At 42.5% G+C, this 26,490-nt stretch overlaps 1 protein-coding gene across 1 annotated transcript; it reads left to right on the forward strand.

Annotated features, from left to right (window-relative positions):
- The first annotated feature begins 11,134 nt into the window (after nucleotides 1-11,134).
- Nucleotides 11,135-24,919, forward strand: Znf786 (zinc finger protein 786). Its single transcript, XM_027428518.2, has 4 exons — nucleotides 11,135-11,237; nucleotides 14,035-14,161; nucleotides 19,125-19,280; nucleotides 22,653-24,919. Exons 1-4 carry the CDS (start codon nucleotides 11,220-11,222, stop codon nucleotides 24,686-24,688), a joined length of 2,337 nt encoding a protein of 778 aa, XP_027284319.1. The 5' UTR covers nucleotides 11,135-11,219; the 3' UTR covers nucleotides 24,689-24,919.
- Nucleotides 24,920-26,490: the final 1,571 nt, after the last annotated feature.

The raw sequence follows: 26,490 nt of genomic DNA on the forward strand, positions 1-26,490 counted from the left end.
ACAAGACTGATCCAGACCCCTGAACATGGATGTCAATGAGGAGGCCTCTGCACTCCAGGGAGCCTCTGGAAGTGGATTAGTAATTTTCCCTGGTGTAAGAAGGGACTTTGAGAGCCCATCCCACATGAAGGGATGCACTCTGGCCCTGGACACATGGGGAAGGGCCCAGGCCCAGCACAGGAAGATTGGCAGACTTTGCAGAGCCCCCATTGAGGGCCCTACCCTGCCTGGGGAGTGGAGGGTGGATGGGGTAGGGGGTAGGTTGGGAGTGGAGGAGGGATGGGGGTGAGGGGAGGGAGAGGGAAAAGGGACTTACATGTGAAACAAGCTTGTCCCCTAACTTGAACTAATTAAAAAAAAAGAAAAAAATATTTTACATTGGATTGGACTTTTCTATATTCTATACAAATTTTGTATATTGATACAAAGTTGCAATTAATTTTGTTAGAACATGCTGTACATACTTTTCTAATCTTGTTCAAGGTATTGAACCTATACAGCTCATTTAACAAATGCAAATCTCTAGGTCTTTAAAGTTATTATTACCAACTGTTTAGGATAATAAGGAAATGCAGTTTAGTAATTAGTCACTTATTACAATTAAATTTGCAGTTTTCAAGGTCAAAAGAGATATAATTTAGATAGAAGGTCATCTTCAAACACTTCAGAGTTCTATAGGATGTGGCATTTAAGATGTTTTAATAACAGATTCTTTTTTTTATGACAATGAGACATGTCTGCTCCTGGCAGCACCAATCTACTTCAGAGATGATGGGCATTGAAGAAACTCCACATGGAGTTTACTTTCTTTGTGGCAGAAGTAAGCCACTGCGCAAGAAAGTGCCCCTGCATTGACTGCTGTCCACGTTGGACAAGCAGGACACAAAAGAGAGTGGCTTCAAACCTTGCCAAGAAAAGGTAGGACTGTCCTTTAGAAATCCTGCATCATATAAAAGCCTGTCCAATAATCTAGGCTTGTAGGCTGAAGATGGATGTCCCAACATTGCAGAGAAACCATGCGTGACTGTCCAGGCAGCCAGAAGTTTTTGTCATTTCTCATATTTTTTGCAAGTCTCTTGCTTGTACTTCCTGCTTACCCAGTTAATATTATTTCCTTCTCGGGTCTCTGAGGAAGTTGAAGACTGGATGGTTATAGTTTTCCTTGTTTACCAGATGCAGAAAAGAAACTCACTAAAGAGGTGCAAAGTGTAAAAGCTTGAGAGACATGAAGAGATAATTTTGAGTTGATAATGTAAGTTAGAATAGGAAGTGAATTAGGTACAACACTTTTGGGTTCACCAAGCTAGGATAAATATGGAGTATTTTCTCTGAATTTGTTAAATGCAAATGGACTAGACATTGTTGATACATTTATTGCCTGTATATATTATATATAGTTATTGTACTTATCGTATGTAGTTTTTCTTATATTAGTTATTGTTATGGTGGAAGCTGTGTCCCAGCCCCTACCCAAAGAGTCTGGAATGTTATGGTGGAAGTTCTACCCAAGTCCTCCTCCCCTATCTCTCTCCAAATCCTGCTGCATCTCAGAAAACCTGCCAAATGATGACCCCTCCCCCAGAGGAGCTCAAGACCACTGCCACAGGGTATTTTTAAATACCTGCCTCCCAGAGAACAGACTCATGGTTTTTCTGGTCTCCCTTTCCTGTCTCCTCTCTGGGGGACTGGAAAGCCATCCGGGAGTGTTGTATTCATTAAACATGGGCTTTTTCTTTTTTCTTTTTTTTTAAAAAGATTTATTTATTTATTATGTACACAGTGTTCTGCCTGCATGTATGTCTGCAGGGGAAGAGGGCACCAGATCTCATTACAGATGGTTGTGAGCCACCATGTGGTTGCTGGGAATTGAACTCAGGACCTATGGAAGAGCAGGCAGTGCCCTTAACCACTGAGCCATCTCTCCAAAATGTGGGCTTTTTCTAATTTGGTTTGATTTGGTCTGATTTGGATTGCTGCATCAGTGGAGAGGCTTATCTGGGTGTAGAAACTTTTCAGTTATAACCTTCTTTTTTATTTTAGACAAAAAGGGGGAACTGTGATGATATTTTGTTTATGATCTAATAATTAAAGCTTGCCTGAAGATCAGAATACAAAGCTAGACACACTAGTTAGCCTTAGAGGCCAGAAAGTGGTGGTACACACCATTAATAACCAGCACTTGAGAGACAGAGGCAGATGGATCTCTGTTAGTTCAAGGCCACCCCAGGCTACACAAGATTGAATATGTCTAAAAGAGGTATGGAGCTCGAACAAAGGTGATCGCAGCACTTGGGATCCCACTCCTTTAATCCCAGCACAGGAATGATATGGCTGGATGGAAAGAGGAATATAAGGAGGGAGGAGATAGGAGCTCAATGCAATCTGAGTCAGTCTGAGGTTTTATAGAAACAGATATAGTCTGAGGACAGGATCGCCCTTTTGGTTTGAACATTGGTAGAGGTGAGAACTCTTGAGTGGCTGGGTGTTTGCTTCTCTGATCTTCAGCATTAACCCCAATATCTGATTCTGAGCTTATATTATTAAGAACAATTCGAATTTGTATTACAGATTTCTTTACGTTTAAGTCTAGCCTGGCCTACATAGCAAGTTCCAAGTCATCTAAAGCTACACAGTGGGACCCTGTCCAAAAGAAAAAAAGGAGTAGTAATTTCTATGCCCTTTGTTCCCCTGTTAAATTACTAGATGTCTCTGTGGACACTGAATATGGGCATTTGTATTACTAAATAGGATTCCTTATCTTTCTATGTATTTTTGACTTTTGAAGTTTGTAACACAGGTCGTGGAGGATAACCTTAAACTCCTGATCCTCCTGCCTCCACATCCCAAAGGTTGGATAAGTGTAACAAGTCTCCATCCTGATAGACAGCTCCCAAATAATAACATGGACACTTCTTATTAATTATGAAAGCTTGGCTTTAGCTTAGGACTTTGTAAAACTCTTATAACTTAAATTAACCCATTTCTATTAATCTACATTCTGTCACATACCACCCTTCCTGCTTCCTCTGCCTCTCCAGTCTCTCTTGTGCATAGATTCATCTCCTCTTCCTTTCTCTCCCTGGAAATCCCACCTAAACCTCCTGCCTAGCTATAGGCCATTTTTTACACCAATCACAACAAATACATCTTCACACAGTGTACAAATATCCCACAACAGACAAGTAAGACACTTTCAACTGAGCTCCACCAAGTATCAGGACTAGCTCTGCCTGTTGGAAATGATGATACTATCACAAGCTCTTAAATGTTTCTTCCTCTAACAAGAATTATTAAAGATTTTCCTCATATTTAATTATTTGTTTTAAATATTTTCCAGGGGTGGGGCTGGAGCTGGAGAGATGGCTCAGCAGTAAAGAGCACTTGCTGCTCTTGCAGGACTGGGATCCCATTCCCAGAAGGACATGGCAGTTGGAAATCTGTAACTTCAGTTCCAGAGTACCCAGTGACCTCTTCTGGCCTCCAGTTCCTACACTCACGTGATGCACAGAAATTTACAAAAGGTCACACACATAAACAAAAAATTAAATATAAAAACAAGCAGATGGCTCAGTGGTTAACAGTACTTACTGCTTTTGCAGAGGACTTAAATTCTGTTCCCAGCACCTACATGACACTAATAACCATGTGTAACTCCAGTTCCAGAGGATCTGATGCCCACTTCTGGCCTTTTCAGTTGATTCAGACAAATAGGAAGGCAAAACACCTATATACATAAAAATTTTAAAAATCTTTTAAAAAATCCATGACTATATACTCACATTTTAATACATAATTGTAGCCTAGGGTTGTCATCTCAGAAAGTGAAAGCATATGCTTACCCAAAGACCTCTAGTGATTGTACTTGGTTTGTTTTTGTTTGTTTGTTTTGTACCAGATAGAAACTTGAAACAGGCAACTATCCCATGGCTGGAAAATGGTTGCTTTTAACTATACCTTGTAATATTGCTTACCAAAATAAAGGAAATAAACTATTGAATATAACAGTATACCAGTATCAATTAGAATGACTGCAAACCTTGCCAAGACAAGACAGGACAGTAGAGCATAAGACTCTTAATCTCAGGGTTCTGGGTTTAAGCCTCACGTTGGGTGCCAATTTGTAACATGAATTACTAAAAACCCAGAGACAGATATTGGGGCTCAAGCTGATAGTCAGGTAAGCAAAGCAGCCAAGCCCTAGCTCTTACTTCTACTTCAGACCAAAATGGGTGATCTTGTCTCCAGTTATCCTCAGAGTACAGTCCAGACTGCTATGCTCTCTTCAATGTGGCTGGAGAATAAGTCTCTAAGGTTGACTTTGCTTCTTTTTATACCTCTCAAATCCTTATATTAAGGGCTGGGGATACCTTTGTGTGAGCTGTTTCTCTTTTGGATTGGATCAATTTTGTGTAGTTCAGTGTGTCCTTGAACCAACAGATCTGTCTGCCTGTCTCCGGAGTCCTAGGATTAAAGGTACATGCCACCACTGCCTGGCTCTATGGCTTCCTAGTATGACTGCTGGAATTAAAGGTGTGTGTCACCACTGCCTGGATCTGTGGCTTGACTCTAGTTTTGCTTTCTGTACCCTCAGGCAAGCTTTAATATATATTGTGACCTCTGGAGGAAACTTGGTTCAGAAGATTCTTTTTTCCGAGACAAGGTTTTCTGTGTAGCTTTGTACACCAGGCTGGCCTCTAACTCACAGAGATCTGCCTGCCTCTGCCTCCAGAATGCTGGGGTTAAAGAGGTGCACCAACACCACCTGGCCAGAAGATATTTTTTGTACAATCTTTGTAACTTCCTGGGTCTCTGTAGCTATTCCAAAATAAAAAGGGTTGGTTTTTTTTTAAATTAACACAGCCACTAAATATTGGTCCCAGTCTTGCATGGCAATGGTTACTTTTCTAAATAAAGTATCTCCTTTTAGATGGGGTGTGTGTTCCAAGGCTTGCTAGTCAATCACTTTCTGTGCTTTATGTGTATGATTCTTTTATTATGTTGTTCATTGAGTGGAACCATTTAAAAGTAGCTATAGATATCTTATATAAGCATAAGGATGTTTTCCTGTCTTCTACTTGTTTTAATTTTATGTGTTGAAGTGTTTTGGCTTGTATGTATGTATGTACACCATGGGCATGCCTGGTGCATTGTAAGCCAGAAGAGGGCCCTTAGAACTGGAGTTACATAAGTTGTTAGATGCCATATGGGTGCTGGGAACCAAGCCCAGATCCTCTGCAAGAACAATGTCTTAGTTGCTTTCTTATTGCTGTAAGAAGACATAATGACCAAGGCAACTTATAGAAGAAAGAGTTTATTTGAAGCTTATTTTTTTCAGAGGCTTACGAGTCCATGACCATCACGGCAGAGAGCATGGCAGCAGGCAGGCAGACAGGTGTGGCACTGCAACAGTGGCTGAGAATTCATATCTGAGTGTACAAAAAGAATGGCCAGCATCTTTTGAGACCTCAAAGCCCACTCCCAGTGACAGACCTCCTTTACCAAGGCTACACCTCCTAATCCTTCTAATCCTCCCCAAACAGATCCACCAACTAGGTCCAAGTATTCAGTCGTCTATGGGGCAGTTATCATTCAAATCACCACAAGTAGCAATTGCTCTTAGCCACTAAGCCATCACTCCATCCCCTAAAACTCTGATTTTGTTGTTGTTGTTAGACAAGGTCTCACTACATAGCCCTGGCTGGCCTGGAACTCACTATATAGGCCAAGCTGGCTTCAAACTCATAGAGAACCACCAGCCTCTGACTGCCAAGTGCTGGAATTAAAGGTGTGCACCACTACACCTAGCTTTTACCTAGCAATTCTAACTCTGGGAAAAGTGAAATGCCCCGGCCTGCGGGGCTCCAGTAATTCATGGGTCCGAGGTGGACTAATAACGGGGGAGAAAGAAAGAGCAGGACCAAGCAGGGTCTTTGTCAAGGTCTCACTTTATTGAAACCAAGGGGCTTTTTAAAGAGAAAGGAGGAAGCAGAGAAAAAGGAGGTGGGGGGAGGAATGAATGTTAATTGCCCTCAGGCCAGGTATCCGGAATCTCCTGTTTATCTCAAGCCCTAACTAAGGAAATGAGGGAAGGTGTTAGTTGCTTCTCAGGCCAGGTCCCGGAACCTGAGGGGTGGGATGCTAGGCTAGCTGGCAGCTAGCTAGGTATGGGAGGTCGCCAAGGCTGGCTTCTGACAGTGAAAGAGGAATGAGGTGACTGATAAAGAATTCAGAGTTGAGCCAGGCATGGTGGTGCACACCTTTAAGCCCAGCACATGAAGGGCAGATGCAGGTGGCTCTCCATGAGTTTCAGGCCAACCTGGTCTACACAGTGAGATCCAGGCCAGCCAGAGCTATATAGCCAGTCTGTCTCAGGGAAGGGGGGAGAATTGCAACATAATCTAATTGCCCCTATAAGTGTATTCTTTTTATTTCCTTAACTAATACTTGGATGCCTGCTCATGCTGCCAGAATAAGACTAATTTTCTACTTAAGGAGTAGATTAAATAGAAATTCGGGGAAATTATACCTCAATGCTTCTCAAACTCATTATTTAATTCTTGTATTATGAAGGCTCTTTTTACTGATAAAAATTAATAAGTAATTCCATTGTAGCCTGCAGGCTATTCCTGTTTGGGGATTTATACTTCCTTTTATCAGAAATATTAATGGCAGTTAACCATGTGAAATCAGAGAGAAAGCATTCTTGACAGAAGGAAGAAACAATGCAAATGTGTGAAAATAGTTTTAAGGAGCTGGAGACATGGCTCAGTGGTTAAGAGCACCCACATTAGGCAGTTGCCTGTAACTCCAGATGATCTGATATCTCTCTGACTTCTTCCTGCATATATGTGTGAATACATGCCCATGTATGTGCTCACACACACACACACACACACACACACACACACACACACACACACACACAAATTTAAAAAGAGAATGGTATTGAATCATATTTGGTAGGCTTTTTTCAGGGAGCACTTCTTGATGCCACAGCTATGAACCTAGATAGAACAATGGAGAATGCTATTATTAGGCAGAGACCAGGGGTATTGCAACAAAACAAACTCGGCCGTTAGGCCTTGTGATGATGACCAGTTGGATTTGAAAAGTAGAGGTGACTCATCACTCTGTGATAAGATGAGCTTAAGATCACGAATCACTGAGTTTTCCCAATCTTGTTTCCTGGATCTTTCTTTCTGAACAGTTGGTTAGAATTAATAAGAAACATCTTGTTTGGTTGTTAGTTTGTTTTGTTTTCTGGAGACAGAGCCTCACTGTGCATCCCTGGCTAGTCTGGAACTCTCTATGTAGATCGGCTCACAGAGATACATGTGCCTCTGCCACAAAAGTGCTAGGATTAAAGAGATATACCAACACAGCTGACAAAAAAAATAATATTTTTAAATGTCTTTTTAAAAACAGGACCTGGGTTTGATCCCTAGAACTCACATAAAAATGCAGACATGATGGTAAACCAGAACTCATGTAAAAATGCCAGGTGTGGGTTTTTTTTTTTTTTTCTAGATGATTTGTCCTTTTTCTTCAGATGTGTCATTGTCCAGTGGTCTTTAGATTTTGTAGCTGGATGCTTTTATTCCCCTGGAAAGACAAAAACAAAACCCTGCCCCAACCCTAACTTTGTGGAGTGTCCCTTTTTCGCAGCTTATGTCTGATCAAATGAAAGGCATTTGTTAGTCTTATAAATTAGTTTAGATGGAACGGCCACACTGTTTGGTGAACTATTGCCTCTCCTAATCAAGAGGTCTCTCCTGCGTGAATCTAATCTTTATCAATTTTGATGGTATCCATAACTTTTCTTCTGTAGAAACAAAAGCCAGACCTCTCCCCAACATATCCTGGTTTACATTCTGAGTTCGACACATCTTTAAATTATATGAGCAGATTTAATTCAGCAGTTTTTTCTACTAGCCAATGTGTCTCTGCAGGTGTTGTTCCTTTCTCATTAACATTTAAAAAATTTAAAGTTAATAAAGTATTGTGTAGTCTATCTCCAAGGGTCTCTATTGCTCCCTTCATTTGTTTATCTTTTCAAGTGTTTATCTTTTCAGATATCTTTTCAAGTTATTTATTTATAACTGCTTGTCCTGTAGAATTGTGTGGTATACCTGTGATATGCTTTATGCTGTAATATGTAAAAAAAAAAATGCTTCATTTTACTTGAGATGTATGCTGGAGCATTGTTAGTCCTATTTTGTTCAGGTATTCCCATGATGGCCATAATGTCTAATAAATGTGTAATTTCACAAAGTAGTTGCCCATTCAAATCCTTAATAAGTGTCTATCGTATAATGCACAGTTGCCTCATGATCTTGTGCCCTGACCTGTACGTCAGATGAAGAGTTTATCTAACTATTCTTTTATCAATAAAAACTCAGGAATCAGCTATTGGGGTGAGAACCTGATTGATCAGAGAAGTGGTGGAGAAGAGACCAGTGACCTCCTCTCTCTCCTTCCTATATTCAAAAGTGCTGAGCCTCTTTCTAAGCCCCTCCCTACTACTCCCTTGTTTCTCTATATGTCCTGGGTCCTCCAAAACTTCTATGGCTAATTTTGGTTCACTAGTAGCTAGCTCCACTCTCTGTGGTAATATTTTGTTTATGATCTAACAAGATCAGGTTGCAATGCCACACTGGTTAGCCATAGAAGATGGGTGGTCACATGGATTTCTGTGAGTTCCAGGTCCCCCCTGGCCTATGTGACAGTGAATCAGTCTAAAGAAGAAACAGAGCTCATGCCTTTAATCCCAGCAGTAGAGAGAGTAAAAGGAGTTCCATGTATTCAGTGGAGTCTGAGGATTTGTATGTTTCTGAGTAGTCTGAGGTAGATAGAGGTAAGAGCTAGTGGCTTGCTGCTTTGCTTATTTGGTCTTGAGCTTAAACCCCAATATCTGTCTCTGGGTCTTTATTATTCATGTTACAGCTCTCTAATTCAAGGTAAACTTTATTGCCAGTCTTGGGATTGTAAGAGTGCAACCAAAATAACCCAAAACAGATTGCAGAAATGGCTCAGCTGTTAAGAGTGCTTGCAGAAGACCTGGGTTGGATTCCCAGCATCCATGTGTCAGCTCCTAATCATCTGTAACTCTAGTTCCATGTTATTTATACCCTTTTCTGTCCTCTGAAGGGTACTAGGTACATGGTGCACAGACATACAGGCAGCCAAAACACTCATAATAAAATAAATCTCTCTTTAAAAGGGAGGGGGTATTGGACATAGTGGTGCTCATATTTAATCCCTGAACTCTGGAGGCAGAGGCATGTGAATCTTTGTGAGCTGGAAGCCAGCCTAGTTTACATAGTGAGTTCCAGGGCAGCAAGGGCTATGTAGAGAGACCCTGTCTCAAAAAAGGGGGGAGGAGCATGGTGGTGCCTGTTTTAATTCCAGTACTCAGGAGGCAGAGGCAGGAAGAGCTCTGTGGGTTGAGGCCAGCCTGGTCTACAAGCAAGTTCCAGGATTACCAGGACTACGTAGAGAGACCTTATCTCAATCAATCAGTCAATCAATCAATCAATCAATCAATCAATCAGCTAGTGACATGGCTCAGCTGGTGTTTTGTTTACACATCTGCTCACCAAACATTGGATCCCATTGTGACTATAATTACGTATGATTGTGAGCCACCATGTGGGCTCTGGAAATTGAAATCAGGACCTCTAGAAAAGTAGCCACTCTTAACCACTGAACCATCTCTTCAGCTATCCCAACTGAGTTCAAAGATAGAACCCATTATACTTGGAAAACAGGGAAACAGGCCAGATAAAATGTTGCACACCTGTAATCCCAACATTTGAGAGGTGGAGACAGATTAGGAGTTCAAGGGCACCCTCTGCCACAAAGTGACTTTGAAGCAAGTTTCACCTAAATGAGATACTGTTTCAAAAAATCAGGGCTCTGGAGAGATGACTCAGTGGTTTTGATTCTCAGCACTTACAGCAGAGGAAGGTGGGTCTCTAAATTTAAGGCCACCCTGAGATTCATAGTGATTTCCAAGACAGCCAGAGCTACATAGTGAGACCCTATCTCTGGGTGGGGGGGGGGAATCAGTTTTTACTATACATTTAAATTATTTTTATTATTTTGTTAGGCAGGGTGGGTGTTGGAGGCTGGGTGCCCGAGAGTGATGACATGTGGGAGTCAGAGGACAACTTTGCAGAATTGTTTCTTTCTCTCTCAATCTCTACATGAATCCCTAGGATCAATTTGAGGCCGTCAGGCTTCAGCAGCAGGTGTCTGCCTACTGAGCCAATTCACCAGTCCCCATGTATGATATTTCTTAAACAAAGCACTCAAATAGCAATATGTATGTGTACATGCCACTATTCCGTGTCAAACAGTTATGTGCACACTGACATAACTATTTAGGGGCTATTTTATTTCTCTATTTACTGGCTCTATGCTGCACAGTTTTTCTTTACGATACTTTAGCCAATTACCTACCACACCAGGAAATATTTTGAAGTTAATCGTCCGGGGATACTGGCTGTCTTCCATTCCTACTCCCTTTCACACTTTTCTGTCAATGTCTTACTCTCTTGTTGTGTTTACATTTCTCCCATGTCCCCCTTTCTGTGTCTTTCTCCATCTCGCTGTCTATTGTCTTTAGAATCCAAGGCTTAGATGTTGTAGGTTCTCCGTTTTCACTCGTAGGGTCCACTTGTCACCTATAGCAGAAGCTTGAGGCCTGAGTGGCCACCTTCATTTTCTAAAGCTTCTCTGATCAAGGAGGGAACTCCACCCATGCTCATGGACAGTGCTCATGGGAAAACACGCACCTCTGGCCCTGACCAGGTATACCCCTTTTCTCTGTTCCCGAGGGGAGGCCCTTTTCCCAGCCATCTCCTTGCTAGTCTTAGTCTCCGTCTCCCCGTGTTGATTCCTGGGCCCGTTTCAAAGACGGACCTTGTGGGCCCAGTCTGTCTCAAGTCCACTCTGGAGGTCTCCGCCTTCTGTCCCCTGTCTCCTGCGTGATCTCTGTCACTGCAGGGAAAAGTGGGCTGTGGCCATGCGAGGCTCGGGGTGCTGACCCGGCCGCTCCTCCCGCCCGCAGGGGGCGCTGTGGGGCGCGGCGACCGCCGCCTCCCACCCGCGCTGGGGCTGGGGCTGGGTTTGGGGCGAGCCGGGGCTGCGGCCTGGGCTCGGGGAGGAGGGTGCCCGCCTCGTCGCCAAGGCCCAGGTTAGGCGAGTGCGCACTGGCCATGGCCGGACCTGCTCGGGTAGGGTCCCCGCGCGGGCCGGGCGCGGGCGGGGGCTCGGGCGGGGGCTGCACAGCCCCGGCTCCCAGCGCGGCCGGCAAACGCCTCCCGGTTCGCGTTGAGTGCCAGAGGGAAGGACCTCTCGCTAGCAGGGTACTGCATGGAGCACGCGCTGTTTGAGTGTTTTGTTGAAATCAGGGTGCGGAGGGAGTGGCTGCTTTTTTATTGTGCTGTCCTAACTGCTCTATTAAGTAGGGCGGAGATAACTAATTTTAAAACACTGTCCTTTCTTAATGAATGTACAGTTTTTTCATTCAGGGTCGCGTATGCAAAAAGATAGGCAGCACATTTATAAATAAAATTTTGGTAAGTGGGAGATGGCCATTCCTGTACATGGAAAAATAAACAAAATGTTCTTTCCATAAATCCTTTTCAGTTTCATGAAATGACAGTTGTGAATTTATTAAAATACATAATAAAGCTCAGTTGCAGAAATACAATAGTTCTTCCTAATCCACAGGATATGTTCTCCAGCCCCCAGTGGCAGCCTAAAATGGAGTGCGGGTAGAGCTCTAATGTAATACTTGACTATCTTAACCAAGCACTATTGCTGTGGAACTCTTGCAGTTTAAATTCTGACGGCAAAACTGGCATGGATTTTTGTTGTTATCATCATCACAATTTTACAGGTTGAATGTTCATTCTTGCTACAAATTTTAGCGACTTCAGCATAGAAATTTTTTTTACAGTGGGAAAGTGTGAAACTTTAACTTTTCTCCTGAAGGAAACACTTTGAAGCTGGACCTGGCTCTGGGGAGGCCGAAGCAGGAGGATTGCTCCAAGATTCGGGCCAGTTAGACTTGGGGCGTGAGACCTTGTCCCAAAAAAACAAAACAAAGTACAGCTTTACAGCTTTCCTTTGGCATTTTTATCAGAATTACCACAATACCTACTCTTTCACTTTGGTGGCATTATTAAGAAAAGTAAGGGTGTGTGAACACATATTTTGATATAGAAGAGTAGTGGATAATTTGTGTGTGTGTGTGTGTGTGTGTGTGTGTGTGTGTGTGTGTGAGTGAGAGAGAACTGGGCTGTGTTTTCTTAGCTGAAAACCTCTACATGCCAGTAGCACACCTTCTGGAATTGTTATAATCAAAACTGTCTCCAGGCTTTGCCTATGTCCCACGGAGGGCAAATTGCTCTGAATGAGATCTGTTAACCTAGTGTTTCTCACAGAAGAAACTGCACATAAGCAGATAGGAAATTTTCTTTTGTTTTTCCTTAATAATCAACCACGTTAGGACAAATTAAAGGGTTTGTTTTTGCTTTTGTGTTTTGAGACAGGGTCTCTCTACATAGCCTTGGGTGTCCTGGAAATCACTCTGTAGATCAGGATGGCCTGGACTCCAGAGATCCTCCTGCCTCCCAAGTGCTAGGGTTAAAGACATTTGTTACTACACCCAGCACAAAATTATTGTTTTAAAATAAATGTTGCTGGGTGTTGTTGGCACACACCTTAATCCCAGCACTTGGGAGGCAGAGGCAGGAGGATCTCTGTGAGTTTGAGGCCAGCCTGGTCTACAGAGTGAGTTCCAAGACATCCAGGGCTAAAGAAACCCTGCCTCTAAAAAAACTGAAATACATACTTTAATAGTCATAGAAAACAAATGCATGCCAATAACAAATGAAGTTAAACTAAGTTAAAAAAATCTGCAAGGTGTAGTAGGGTTATAGTCATATAGGAAGAGTATTTTCAACTAAAAATATATAATTTACATAGTTCTAATTATAAACTTCAGCATCTATTTTTCTAGTCAACCATGATAAACCCAATTTTGAGCTAGGGATATCACTCAAAGGTGAAGAAGTTACTTACCATGTGCAAGGTCCTGGGTTTAATCTCTCTCTCTCTCTCTCCTTCTCTCTCTCTCTCTCTCTCTCTCTCTCTCTCTCTCTCTCTCACACACACACACACACACACACACACACACACACACACTTTAAAATTCAGGTTGTTTATACCCGTTAACTTAATAATACTTCAATTTAGGCTTTATTCAATGAAAGTAAATACATGAAATTTCCAGAAAGTAACAGTGCATGGTATGGCCCCCTTAACAGGCTCTATCTCCCTGTGGAATATGATGTAATCATGCAATTTACCCCAATGTGAGTTTACTTCCTTGTATTGATCTGAAAAAAATGCCCATGACACATTAAGTGAATGAAGCTTCCCACTGATTTGGTTTCAGGTTCATGAAGAGCATACCATCCCATACACACAGATGTGTAGTCTGGAGACAAATCCAAGATGGATATAGTGGTGATAGTTGAGCATGGATTAGGGAAACAAATAATTTTGTTGATTTAACTAATTTTTCCTTCATTTTTTTATTTTATGCATATGGGTCTTTTGTCTACATGTGTATCTGTGCACCGTGTGTGTGCAGTGATTGTGGAAAGCAGAAGAGGGCATTGGGTTCCCTGGGACTGGAGTTACAGGTGGCTATGAGCCACTGTGTGGAAGCTGGGAATTAAACCTGGACCCTCAGGAAGAGCATCCAGTGCTCTTGACTGCGGAGCCATCTCTCCAGCCCAGAAACCACTTTGTGCTCTGTGAGACCATGGTCTCACTGTGTAGTCCTGGCTGTCCTGGAACGCGCTCTATAGATCCACCTGCCTCTGCAAATCCCTTTTGTGGAAGAGACTGCTGAGTGAAAAACAGCTGTTCACTACATGAGTCTCAAATGACGATGAGAATGAACTGGAGTCACCTGTAGCAATCATGACTGTATCTGTATAATGTCTTTCACTTCAGTTTCCGCTGACTTTTGAAGATGTGGCCATTTATTTCTCTGAGCAAGAGTGGCAGTATTTAGAAGCATGGCAGAAGGAACTTTACAAGCATGTCATGAGAACCAATTATGAGACTCTTGTCTCTCTAGGTAAGGAGCTTTCAACTTCTGGGGTGAGACTTGCAACTGGATTTTTTTTTTTTTTTTTTTTTGAGACAGGGTTTCTCTGTGGCTTTGGTGGCTGTCCTGGAACTAGCTCTCGTAGACCAGGCTGGTCTGGAACTCACAGAGATCCACCTGCAGGCGTGTGCCACTACCGCCTGGCTGTAACTGGATCTTTTGAGAGCTCCTCAGTCACTTGATACTCCAATTAGGCAGCAAGATTGCTTGGGTACTAACTCAGAAAGGCCCTTTATCTCTTTGTGTTGGTGTTGTTGCTAATAATAAAGTGCACATTACCCTTCTTTATTCTGGTGGACGTTACAGGACAGTATTTAAGACATGTGATGTCACATAGTCAGAGGTAACTAAGGCATATGTTAAAATGCTTCCCATTACAGTTTACTCTGAAATTGCCTGATTTTTTTTACCGGGAAGCACACCTGCCTCATGCCCATAAAGTACCTGTGTGTCTTACTGTAGAAATTGGCCTCCTTGCAGCTTTATAGTGGGGTTAAAGACTTCAAGAATCTAATGGTCTTCCATGTAGTGTAGTCGTGTAGTCAGAAAGAGTGCATACTCTAGATGGGATAATGGGTGTTTTCTCGTTTGGTTCTCTCATCCTCATCATCCTCACACTCACCCCACCTCTTCCTGTGTGTGATTCTAGAGATAACATCCTGGTCTTTGCCTATGCTTTACCACTGAATTAAACTTACATCATCTTTATAGTTCTTGTTTTTTGGATTTTTTTGCTGTTTTATAGTTTTTTTTTTTTTTTTTTTGAGACAAGTTCTCACTGTATAGCTGAGGCTGACTTGGAACTCACTATATAGACCAACCTGGCCTCTAATCCACAAAGATCTATTTGGTTTGAGTGCTGGGATTAAAGGTGTGTAGCAGCCAGTTATGGTGGCACACCCTGGTAGGGTATGCTGATGAGGCAAAGGCAGGAAGATTATAAATTCAAGGCTAGCCTGGGCTGCACATTTGTGGGCATGGTGATTCACACCTTTTAATCTCAGAACTTGGGAGGCAGAGGCATGTGGATCCCTATGAATTCGAGGCCATCCTAGTCTATGTAGTGAATTCCAGGACATGATGGGCTAGAAAGAGATACAAAAAAAAAAAAAAAAAAAAAAAAAAAAAAAAAGGTCTGAACTATATGCCTGGTTAGTTTTTCTTATTTATCAAATGAATTTTTAAATGAGTGTGGAGCTAGAGAGATGACTCAGTAGGTCAGTAGGGAAAGCACTTGCCTTGGCAGCATGGAAATCTGAATTTACATCATCAGGACCCACATAAAAAGATGGGTGCAATGGCACAGGCCTGTTTATAGTCCCATCCACGGGTCAGGTGAGAGGTCAAGACAAGCAGATCCCTAGAAGATTGAAGGCCATCTACCCTGACCCACATGGCAAAAAGTCTGGCTAATGACAGATGCAGTCTCAAAATTTAAAAGGTGGAGTGTAACAGGTCTTTCTTTGGACTGCCAGCTCCCAAATAATGACACAGAGACTATTTATTAAATGTGAAAGCTTAGCCTTGGCTTAGGTGTGTTCTCAACTAGTTCTTAAAACAAATTAGCCGACTTATATCCATCTGCACCCTGCTTCATGGCTCTCCTCAGGACCACATGTCTGATTCCCTCTGAGTTTGGTTGGTGAATTTCCAGCCTCAGATTCTTTCCCAGAGTTCGTATCTCTCCCAGAAGTCCCACCTATCCTAGCTAGGAGAGCCTAGCTATTGGTCATTCAGCTCTTTGTGAAACCAATCAGAAGATGCCTTAGGTGAGTGAGGAAGGGCAGAGACACATCTTCACAGAGTTTACAAAAGGATTATCCCAACAGTGGAAGGTGTCCTAAAAACCAATACCCAAGTTTGTTCCTTGACTTCCACATGCGTGCCATGTTACCCCTACATACACACGTACAAAATCACGCATAAAAGTTGGCCTGTTCAATAGGAGTCAAGGGCATGGTGGGAGACCCAAAGAATCAACTGACCCAAGCTAGTAAGAGATCACTGACTCCACACTGTTAACTAGGGAACCAGCATAGGGCTGAACCAGGACCTCTGAATACAGCTGACAGTGGTGTGGCTTGGGCAGTATATGAGACCAAGGTCTAACTATAATCATAAACTGACTTTGCAGAGCCCATTTTCTCTGGAGAGATACCTTGCTCAGCCTAGACAGACATGAGTGGGTGGTGCACTTTGGTCCTGCCTCAACAAGGTGACATCCTAGGGGAGGCCTCACCCTCTCTGAGGCTCAAACGGGAGGTGGAATGGGGCGGGGTTGGGGGAGCATGAGGAGACGAGGGGAAGGGCAACTGGAATTGGAATGTATAAAATAAATTAAAAAGATGATTTTTTTTTAAAAAATTAGTCTGTGCAGAGAAGCATAAAATATGAAAGACTCCTGTTTGGTGTTTTTTATTTATGTTTACAAGTGTTTTGGTGCACCACATGCATGTTTGGTGCCCACGGAGGCAAAAAGGGGGTGTTGCTGTCCCTGGAACTGGAATTACAGGTGGTTGTGAACCACTGTGTAGATACTAGAAACTGAACTGTGGTCCTCTGGAAGAGCAGCCAGTGCTCCTAACCACTGAGGCATTGCTCTAGCTCCAAAGCAGGAATTTACCATTTGTTTTCACTGGTAAAGCAGTTCCTTTGCACTAAATATGGTAACACTCATTTCTTGCCTTATTAAGTTTAGTAGCTTAATTAAGTAGTTGATCAATTACTTTGAAAAAATGAAATATTGCCTTATGCCATCCCTCTTTTATTTTTCACTTTCCCAGTTTTTGATAGGTTTTTGATATGTGTCTATTGGATACTTTTATAATTTATAATAATATATTTAAATGTCTAGACTATATCCTATTAACTTTTTTGCAGGATTTTAATTTTATTCTTCTTCTTCTATGTGTATAAATGTTTTGCCTGCATGTATATCTGTGTACAAATGCATATGTTTTGCACAGAGGTAAGGAAACGGTGTTAGATGCCCTAGAATGGGAATTCCAGAAGGTTATAGACTGCCATGTGAGTACTGGGACCTGAACCCTGGTCCTCTAAAAGAGCAGCAAGTACTCTTAACCTCTGAACTATTTCTCCAGTCCATAGATTAATTTAAAAGGATTTGCAGAGATTAAGCTTAATTTATTGTTAAATTTTTTTCTTTTCTTTTTTCCCCTTTTATTGAAGATAGGTGTTTTTTTTTTTTTGTTTTGTTTTAGTTTTGTTTTGGTTTTTTCAGACAGGGTCTCTCTGTGTAGCTCTGGTTGCCCTGGAGCTTGCTCTGTAAACCAGGCTAGCCTTGAACTCACAGAGAGCCGCCTACCTCTGCCTCCTGAGTGCTGGGATTAAAGGTTTGGCCACCATTGATTGGGAGATTCTTATTTTACGTGCATGCTGGTTACAGTTTCCCTCCCTCTATTCCTCCCAGTTCCTCCCACATACCCTCCTATCTGGATCAATGTCCTTTCTGTCTCTTATTAAAAAAAGGGGGGGAGGGGGCTAAAGAGACAGCTCAGAGGTTAAGAGCACTGGCTGCTCTTCCAGAGGTCCTGAGTTCAATTCCCATCAACCACATGGTGGCTCACAACCATCCATCTGTAATGAGATCTGGTGCCCTCTTCTGGCCCGCAGGCAGAACACTGTATATAATAAATAAATAAATCTTAAAAAAAGAACAGGCTTCTAAAAGACAATAATAAAATATACATGTTCTATTAACTTTATATCATGTAACTCAGTGTTTAAAGATGAGATAATTCCTTTGACATTCTCGTCCAGGTCTCCTGCTTATTCGTGGCAGTCATATCTATTTTCATATTCTAAAGTTTCTGAAACATATTCTTTCATCATAGTTAAGTTTTCTAGGTTCTAGCTATGGATTATTCCTGAAACATGTAATATAACCCATGACATTATTTTTATATAAGAACCAGTTAAAGCAATTGAACTGATAGATAAAAAAATGTAATCTACACTGTCAGCCCTGGGCCATCCCCAAATATGCCTCCAAATCATCAAGCACAATGGATACTCCTCGGTTATTAAAAAATCATGTTTTGTTTTAATTTGCTTTATTGTTAGGTAATGACTTGCTATGATTTTGATTTTTAATTGCTTTCTCCTTTACTCATGCTTTTATTTATTCCCTTAGATTATCCATCCTCTCTCTCTCTCTCTCTCTCTCTCTCTATATATATATATATATATATATATATATATATATATATACACACACACACACACCTTTATGCCTCTGCCAGTTATATATTCAAAGCAGTTCTACTCAAAGCCCAAGACTGACTTCTCATGGTCTATAAGCTGATCATAAGAAGCACAGAACAAAGGGCCAAGAGCAACCAAGGATACCAAGCCTGTGTTAGAGATAGGAAAATGTCTCACAGGACCCACATGGCCAGCATATGTTGCAACTGATGTGATAAAGCCCCACAGCCACCTGGAAAAGCAAGCTGGGGACACGTGGTAAAGTTGACACACACAGTTATATAGCAGCTCTCTTCAATGAGTATCAGTACCTATGATATTCTTTTTTAAAAAATTTTATGTGTTCATGAATATGCTGTCTCTAGAGCTATAGACAGTTGTGAGTTGCTGTTTGGGTGCTGGGACCTGAACACAGGTCTTCTGGAAGAGCAGATCTCAGTGATTTTGAGGTTAGCCTGAACTCCATAGTGAGACATTATCATCATCATCATCATAAAGCAATTGCCCTTTTGTTTTTGAATTAAATAAAATATCATTAAATATGTGGGGACTATGAAAATGGCACAGTTGGTATAACATGCCCTGGTTGATGGGTAAGTCTATTTGTTGACATCTCACATGTTGTTCCAGAAGTAGATTTTGAGAAATTTAAAAATGATGTGCTTTATAACACTCAAGCCAAACTACCTTGTTTGACTTCTCTGTACAGATAATGGACTTCCAAAACCAGAACTGATATCCTGGATTGAACTTGGGAGAGAGCTCTTCGGCATCTGGGGAGAAGAGCAGAAACTAGAGAAAGGGCTTTGCTCCTCTATAGATGGTGTGCACTTTCATCTAGTCATTGAGGAACGGTTATTTGAGAGTGAGTATTAAGAACCTAGTGTCAGCCGGGCGTTGGTGGCACACGCCTTAATCCCAGCACTTGGAGGAAGAAAAAAAGAAAAAAAAACATGGTCTTAATCTAAACACATCACATTCAGATTTCTTGTTTTGTTTTTGTTTTTGTTTTTGTTTTTGCTTTTGTTTTTTCCTTCTCTGATCTTTTCTTCCTGTTTGGCGGACCTGAGGCCTTTTAAAGAAAGGCAGTAAAGCATAGTGGTTAGGTCTGTAAACTCTGAAGCCTGAATCTGATCTCCTTTTGCAGGTGACTGTCACAGTTACTTTTCTATTGTTGTGACCAAGACAGCTGATAAAAGAAGGCATTTTCTTAAAGACATTTATTTACTTATTTTATTTATTTATTATGTATATAACATTCTGCTTCCATGTATATCTGTACACCAGAAGAGGGCACCAGGTCTCATAATGGATGGTTGTGAGCCACCATGTGGTTGCTGGGAATTGAACTCAGTCAGTGCTCTTAACCTCTGAGCCATCTCTGCAGCCCCCAAAGAAGGCCTTTAATTGGGGTCTGATGGTTGTAGAGGGCCAGAGTCCATGACCATCAGGACAGGGAGCATGGCAGCCGGCATGGCCCGGGAACAGTGGCTGAGAGCTCACGTCTCATCCACAAGCAGAGGCAGAGAAAGCCAACTGGGAATGGCATGGGCTTTTGAAATCTCAAAGCCCAGGGACACAACTCCTCCAATAAGGCCATACCTCCTAATCCTTGCCAAAAAGTTCTATCACCCGAGGACCACATATAAAAACATGAGTCTTTGGGGCCATTCTCATTCAAACCAGCACAGTGGCTTTGGGTCAGTTGATAGTGTTTAAATTCCTTATGTATAAAATGAAGCAAATCCAAGAACCTACAGTCTAGTGTTAGAAAGGAATAATCTGAACAGTGCTGACGTTCATTAATGGAAGTTGTTCTCACTAGTGGATGGGGAAGAACAAGGCTGAAATTGGCTTTCCTTGTCTTTGTGACCAAAGCAGTCTTTCATCTGTGAGCCCCTAAAATATCGAAAGAGAAGTTACATACTACCAATATACCATGGCACAGTGTAATAATTACTATTCCAGAAATGAAGAATGGGATATAGCAAGAAAATAGAGGACCAAAGCAAGACCCATATCCAGCAGGGCAAACTCTAAACCCTGCAGTTCCATATCTATCATCTGGGGATTATGATAGAATCATCTGGACTCCATTGGCCTGGGGCAGCTCTACCTCTGTAGTACATATGAACTCTCTCTTGGGCCAGCTCCAGTTCGTTCCTGAAATTTTCCTAAGTTGTGGCATCTCTAACATTATTGAGTCTGCGCTATAATCTAGGCTTTACCTTCCTAGCTTCACACAATGACCTGTGGAGACTCCTTGCAGGAAATCTGACTCTGCCACACATTGTCTGACCTCAGTAGCTTTCTAGAACTGTGTGGGGCAAACTTTCATCACCCTTTTATTCTTACATCATTCATGCTGACAAAAACCAGTAACATATGAAGAACACTGCAAAAAAAAAAAAAAAAAAGAAAAGAAAAGAAAAGAAAAAGAACACTGCCAAGTTCTATTGCCAACTTGAGTTGTAGCCCCTTAGCCCCCCTCCACCACATTGACGACAGCCTCTGTGTGCTGGCCATGTTTCTGTTGGCATTCTGGTCGGCCAAATTCCCAGCAGAATGGCCTATTAAGTTCTTCTTTTGTCATTCTATGGCTTCACTTGTCTGAAACTCCATTCTCTTCCACATTCCTCCCACAAACCAAGTCTGAGGGCCTAAGAACTACGTGGTCAGATTTATCACAGCAATGATCCCAATCCCCAGTGCCAGTTTTCTGTATTTGTTACCTTTCTAATTGTTGTGATTAAATACCTTACAAGAAGCAAGTTAAGAAATGAAGGGTTTATCTTGACTCTTGGTCTGTAGGGTTACAGTCCATCATGTGGGGTGGCTGATCACATTGCACCTATTGTCAGGAAACAGAGACAGGTGAATGCCTGTGCTCAGTTCTTTCTCTCTCTTTCATATTATTCAGTCTGGGATCCCACCCCATGAAATCATGCCATTCATATTTAGGGTGATCCTTCCTTAGTTAAATCTTGCAGAAATCCCCCACATATATCCAGAGGTATTTCAATGGTGATTCTAAACCAGTCAAATTGACAATAAAGAGTCACCATCACAAACAGGGACAAAGAACCACAAAAATAGCATGTGTCTGTGGTAAATGTTAGGGTTATGTTAGGTTCTCATTGCTGCTGTTACATTCTGATTCTAAGACGTTCGATGTTCCTGTGGTTCTAATACTGGTCAACAGTTATGAAAGATACAATATGTCAGGCACCATATTAACTAATTTACAACCCTCTTTATGTATTTTTTCCTGTTTTTATTTATGTATTTTATGTATATGGATGTTTTGTTTGCATACCAGAAGAGGGCATCAGGGCCTATGGAACTCTAGCTATAGATAGTTGTGAGCCCCCATGTGGGTGCTGGAAATTGAACTCAAGACCTCTAGAAGAGCAGTCAGTGCTCTTAACCACTAAGCCATCTCTCCAGTCCCATATATATGTGTGTGTGTGTGTGTGTTCTGTTTTTATTTTATTAGGCATGGTGGTGGATGCCTTTAATCCCAGCACTTGAGAGACAGAGACAGGCAAATCTCTCTGATTTTGAATCCAGCCAACACTACATAGCAAGTTCCAGGTTAGCCTGGGCTACATAGAAATACCATGTCTCAAAAAGAAATCAATCATTTATTGTATTATTTATTGTATTGTATTATGGTATGTATGACTGTCTGAGTTTATGTGCTTTGTGTGCATGCAGTGCTCATGGAGGCCAGAAGATGGAGTTGAATCCCCTGGAACTGGAACTATCATGTGGGTCCTGGAAACAGAACCTGGGCCCTCTGCAAGAGCAGTCAGCATTCTTAAACCACCTATCCATCTCTTCTGCCCTGTTTCTTTATCCTGTTTTTACAGGATAAAGAGCCCCAAACCAGAAGCAATCAGCTTGGCAAGGTTCTCACTGTGGGCAGATGGGGGTTCATACCTATGCTCTTCGTTTCCAGGCCTTAGATCCCACCTTTGAGACTTATATTTTCATTTTCTCACTTTAGTCATAGCCTAGACCTGCTCAGTTTAGTTTCTGAAAATCGTTACCGTGAAAATCATTACCGAACTCGTTTTGGTCATGAAGTAGAATCACGTATTCATGTTTTGTGGTTTAGTGGGAGCAGGGTGCTCCAACCACCACAGGCTGACTGTTCCATGGATTACTTTACTGGTAATGACTTTCAGTCATACCACAGACAAAACATAGACTGAATTCTTGTTTTCATTTCCAGGTAGCCAGCAAGCTGTGAAATCAAGAGAAACCACATGCCACCCCCAGTTAAACCCTCCTGAGAGTCAGCATTCCTTTGGACTTATTTTAGGAGAAAAGGAAGAAGTTTCCTTCAGGCATGACCAAGGCGTTGATCTTGTAAATGCACAGACACGCAGCCTTGGGGCTCTAGTTTCAACCATGCACAGTTCCAATGCGGCTGCCCAAAGAGAAGGACTCATGAGTCATAGAACTCCGGATCTCCCTGGCTTACAAAAAGTCCCCTCTTGGCAGAGTACCCAACACTCCTGTCCTGTCTGTGGGGAAAACTCTTGGGAGAAGAATCACGTAGTGAAGCACCAAAAGGGCCACCCCAAGAGCCCATCATGTAGGGTTTGGAAGAAGCTCAGCAAGCAGACTGATGCACAACAGCAGAGGCACTGCTCATGTCCTGAATGTGGGAGGAGCTTCTGCCTCGAGCAATATTGGGTGGGACATCTAGATGCTCATACCAGGAAGACCCCACCTCAGTGCGCTACGTGCAATGTGTACTTGAACCGTGAACATACCCTTTTCAGCCATCATCTCAAGCACAATTCTTCCCAGCACCCCAAATGTGACAAGAACTTCCCAATGGATAGTAATGTTCACCAATGCCAGCAGAGCCAAGAGAGGCCAGCCTCCTCGAGGGAAGACACCATTGTGCCCTCGAGACAAAAGCCAGATCCCAGCCTGGACTATGAGGGCTGCTGCCACAAGGGTAGCAAGCCGAAGGCCCTGCAGTGTGGCTGCTGTCTAGGGAAGGACAAACCCTGCTCATGCACAGAATATGGTACTTGCTTCCTCTCACAGTCTAAGCAGGCCAGCCTCTTCAGGGCACACAAAGGAGAAAAATCCTTTCAGTGTCCAGACAGCAACAAGTGTCTCTGCCTTAGAGACCTGCAGAATGTCCACCGGCATGTGCATAGCGAGGAAAGACCCTTCTCCCGTAGAAAGTGTGATCAGGGCTTCACCAAACATTGCAGACTCACAGAACTCACCCAAGACCTCAGCCAGGTGAAATCTTTCTGGTGTGCCCAATGTGAAAGGAACTTTAGCCAAAAGGAACAGTTGCTCAGGCACCAGCAGCTTCACCCAGAGGAAAAGCCCTTTCAATGCACAATGTGTAAGTTATGCTTCTGTTTGAAAACCAGGTTGAGAGCCCACCAACTGCAACATGGTGGAGAAAGGCCATTCTCCTGTAGTGAGTGTGGCCGAGCCTTCACCCATCAGTGCAAGCTCCGTGAGCATCTCAGAGTACACAGTGGAGAGAGGCCCTTTCAGTGTCCTGAGTGCCACAAGAGCTTCCGCTTGAAGGGCATCTTGAAGGCCCACCAGCGCACTCACAGCAAGGAGAGGCCATTCTCTTGTGGGGAGTGTGGCAAGGGCTTTACTAGACAGTCTAAGCTCACAGAGCACCTCCGTGTCCACAGTGGAGAGAGGCCCTTCCAGTGTCTAGAGTGTGACAGGAGTTTTCGCCTAAAGGGGCAGCTGCTTAGTCATCAGCGCCTACACACGGGAGAGAGACCCTTCCAGTGCCCAGAGTGTGGCAAGAGCTATCGTGTGAAGGCTGACATGAAGACACACCGGCTGCTGCACAGCGGGCAGATGCCGTTCTCCTGCCAGTGTGGGAAGGGCTTTGTCAAACAGTCTAAACTTCTGGAACACATGAGGACACACACAGGGGAGAAGCCTTTTCAGTGTCCCAAGTGTGACAAGAGTTTCCGATTGAAGGCTCAGCTGCTCAGCCATCAGGGCCTGCATACAGGCGAGAGACCTTTCCACTGCCCTGAATGTGATAAAAACTTCCGGGAAAGGGGTCACATGCTGAGGCACCAGCGCATCCACAGGCCCGAGAGGCCCTTTGCCTGTGGAGACTGTGGGAAAGGTTTTATTTATAAGTCCAAACTAGCTGAGCACATTAGAGTACACACAAAATCTTGCCAGGTTCCACATGAGCCTGGCATTAAGAAAAGGCTTGTCCAGCTGTTTGCAATGATAGAGGCTGACTGGAGTTGAGGTGGGGGGGGGGGGGCGGACATCAAAGCTGTGAGCAGAGCTTAGTTGTCAGGGTAGTCTGAAGAATGGTGGCTAAACCCACCGGCAAGCAGGGTTTAGGAAAAGGCGCTCTACATTGTTCAAAAAATAATACAAATTAAAAATGGGGAACTATGAAGAATTTTTTTTTGAAATACCACCAATTATCTTTTCTCTCCCTTGGTAAAAAGAAATATTTGTTCTTCCTACTGATTTGAGTGCTTTTCATCCAAATGCAATTAGTCCAAAAGTTCCGTCTTACACCAGAAGGGAATCTCTCCAGTACCACTGTCAAAGCTAAAAAGGGGAAGTCTGTTTAATATCAAATCTACTCTTTCGTTCTTTTCAGACTATGGTTCTAAATGGTTAAATGCAACAAATTTTATTTCTGTTATGATACACTTTTAGATTTGCTTTGGATTCATTTATTTTGAAACTGATAGCAGTAAGATGGTTTCTCTGAATTTCCCGTGAATGCTGAAGTTTCTCACAGGGTGCCTGGTGATTACTGAGTCGAAGAAACAAAAAAAGGTGTTGAGAGGTTTGGATACAGATCAGGGGTTAAATCGGTGGATAGAGATTTGAGAGTTCAGAGTGGAGATGCTATTTGGAACAAAAGTGAGATTCTCAAGAATGAATGAGTATTTAAGCAACTTATTAAAGTATACACAGAACACAAAACAGATATCATGATATAGGAATGACTTACACTCTCAAATCTTTTAAAACTATAGAGATCAGAAAGGGAATTTTTTTTTTTTAATTTCAAACTCTAATGTTATAGAGTGTGGCCGCCCACTAAGTCCGAGTATCGGACAAAAGCCTGGAGATTTGGATAAAGACAAGACACCTGGTCCTTTTCTGAGAGAATGTCTCTCACCTTTATTGTGGAGCACCCTTATATACAAACTTACAAAAACCCCAGGTGAAAGGTTCACAACAGATATTGATGCTAGCGGGGGTGAGGTCAGGAAAACAGGAGGTACCTGGGATTATGCTGGAAAACAATACTTAGAGACCCCGTGGGGGCTGGGTCCCAACAATAGAAAAGGAATCAAAAGCCACTATAAAGTCCCCCAGAGCCTCAGGCTCAGTTGGTGACTGTGTTGAGGTTCCCCCATCCTACCTGCCCAACAGATCCTATGTAGTCCTGGCTAGCCTGAGATTCACTATGTAGACCAGTCTGGCCTCAACTCATATACATCTACTGCCTCTGTCCCTCATGGGATTAAAGGCGTGGGCTACCATGTAGAGCTCACTGGACTTTTTAGAGATCTCATTCCAGGGCAGGGATTTCTTGCACTGTACTTAATTGAAAATCTAGAAATTTATGTGATGTTTTGTGGATAGTAAATACCTCAAACCAAACCAAACCCCACTACCTAACTAGTTAATTACAGAAGGAGAGGTTTTTTTGTTTTTGTTTTTGTTTTTTGTTTTTCAAATACAAAAGAATAGTACAGGGGAGAAAAGAATGGACACAACCAAATACTCAATGTGAAATCACAGGCACAGTTACCAGCAGCATCTCGTATGAGACCAAAAGGTGGGTAAGAGAAAATCTTGAGATAAGGAAGATAAGTCAGTGATTAATGAATTGTGATTTGGGATACAAAGAGAAGGTTTAGGGACAAAATGGAAACTTCTGTCCGCTTGAATGCAATTCCTTGCCTCACTCTTCATCAAGACAGGTTTTTGTTATTGTTTGTTTGTGGGATTTTTTTTTTTCTGAGACAGGGTTTCTCTGTGTAGCTTGGTAGACCAGGCTGGCCTCAAACTCACAC

This window comes from Cricetulus griseus, chromosome 8 (assembly GCF_003668045.3).
Source record: "Cricetulus griseus strain 17A/GY chromosome 8, alternate assembly CriGri-PICRH-1.0, whole genome shotgun sequence".
Classification (NCBI taxonomy): domain Eukaryota; kingdom Metazoa; phylum Chordata; class Mammalia; order Rodentia; family Cricetidae; genus Cricetulus; species Cricetulus griseus.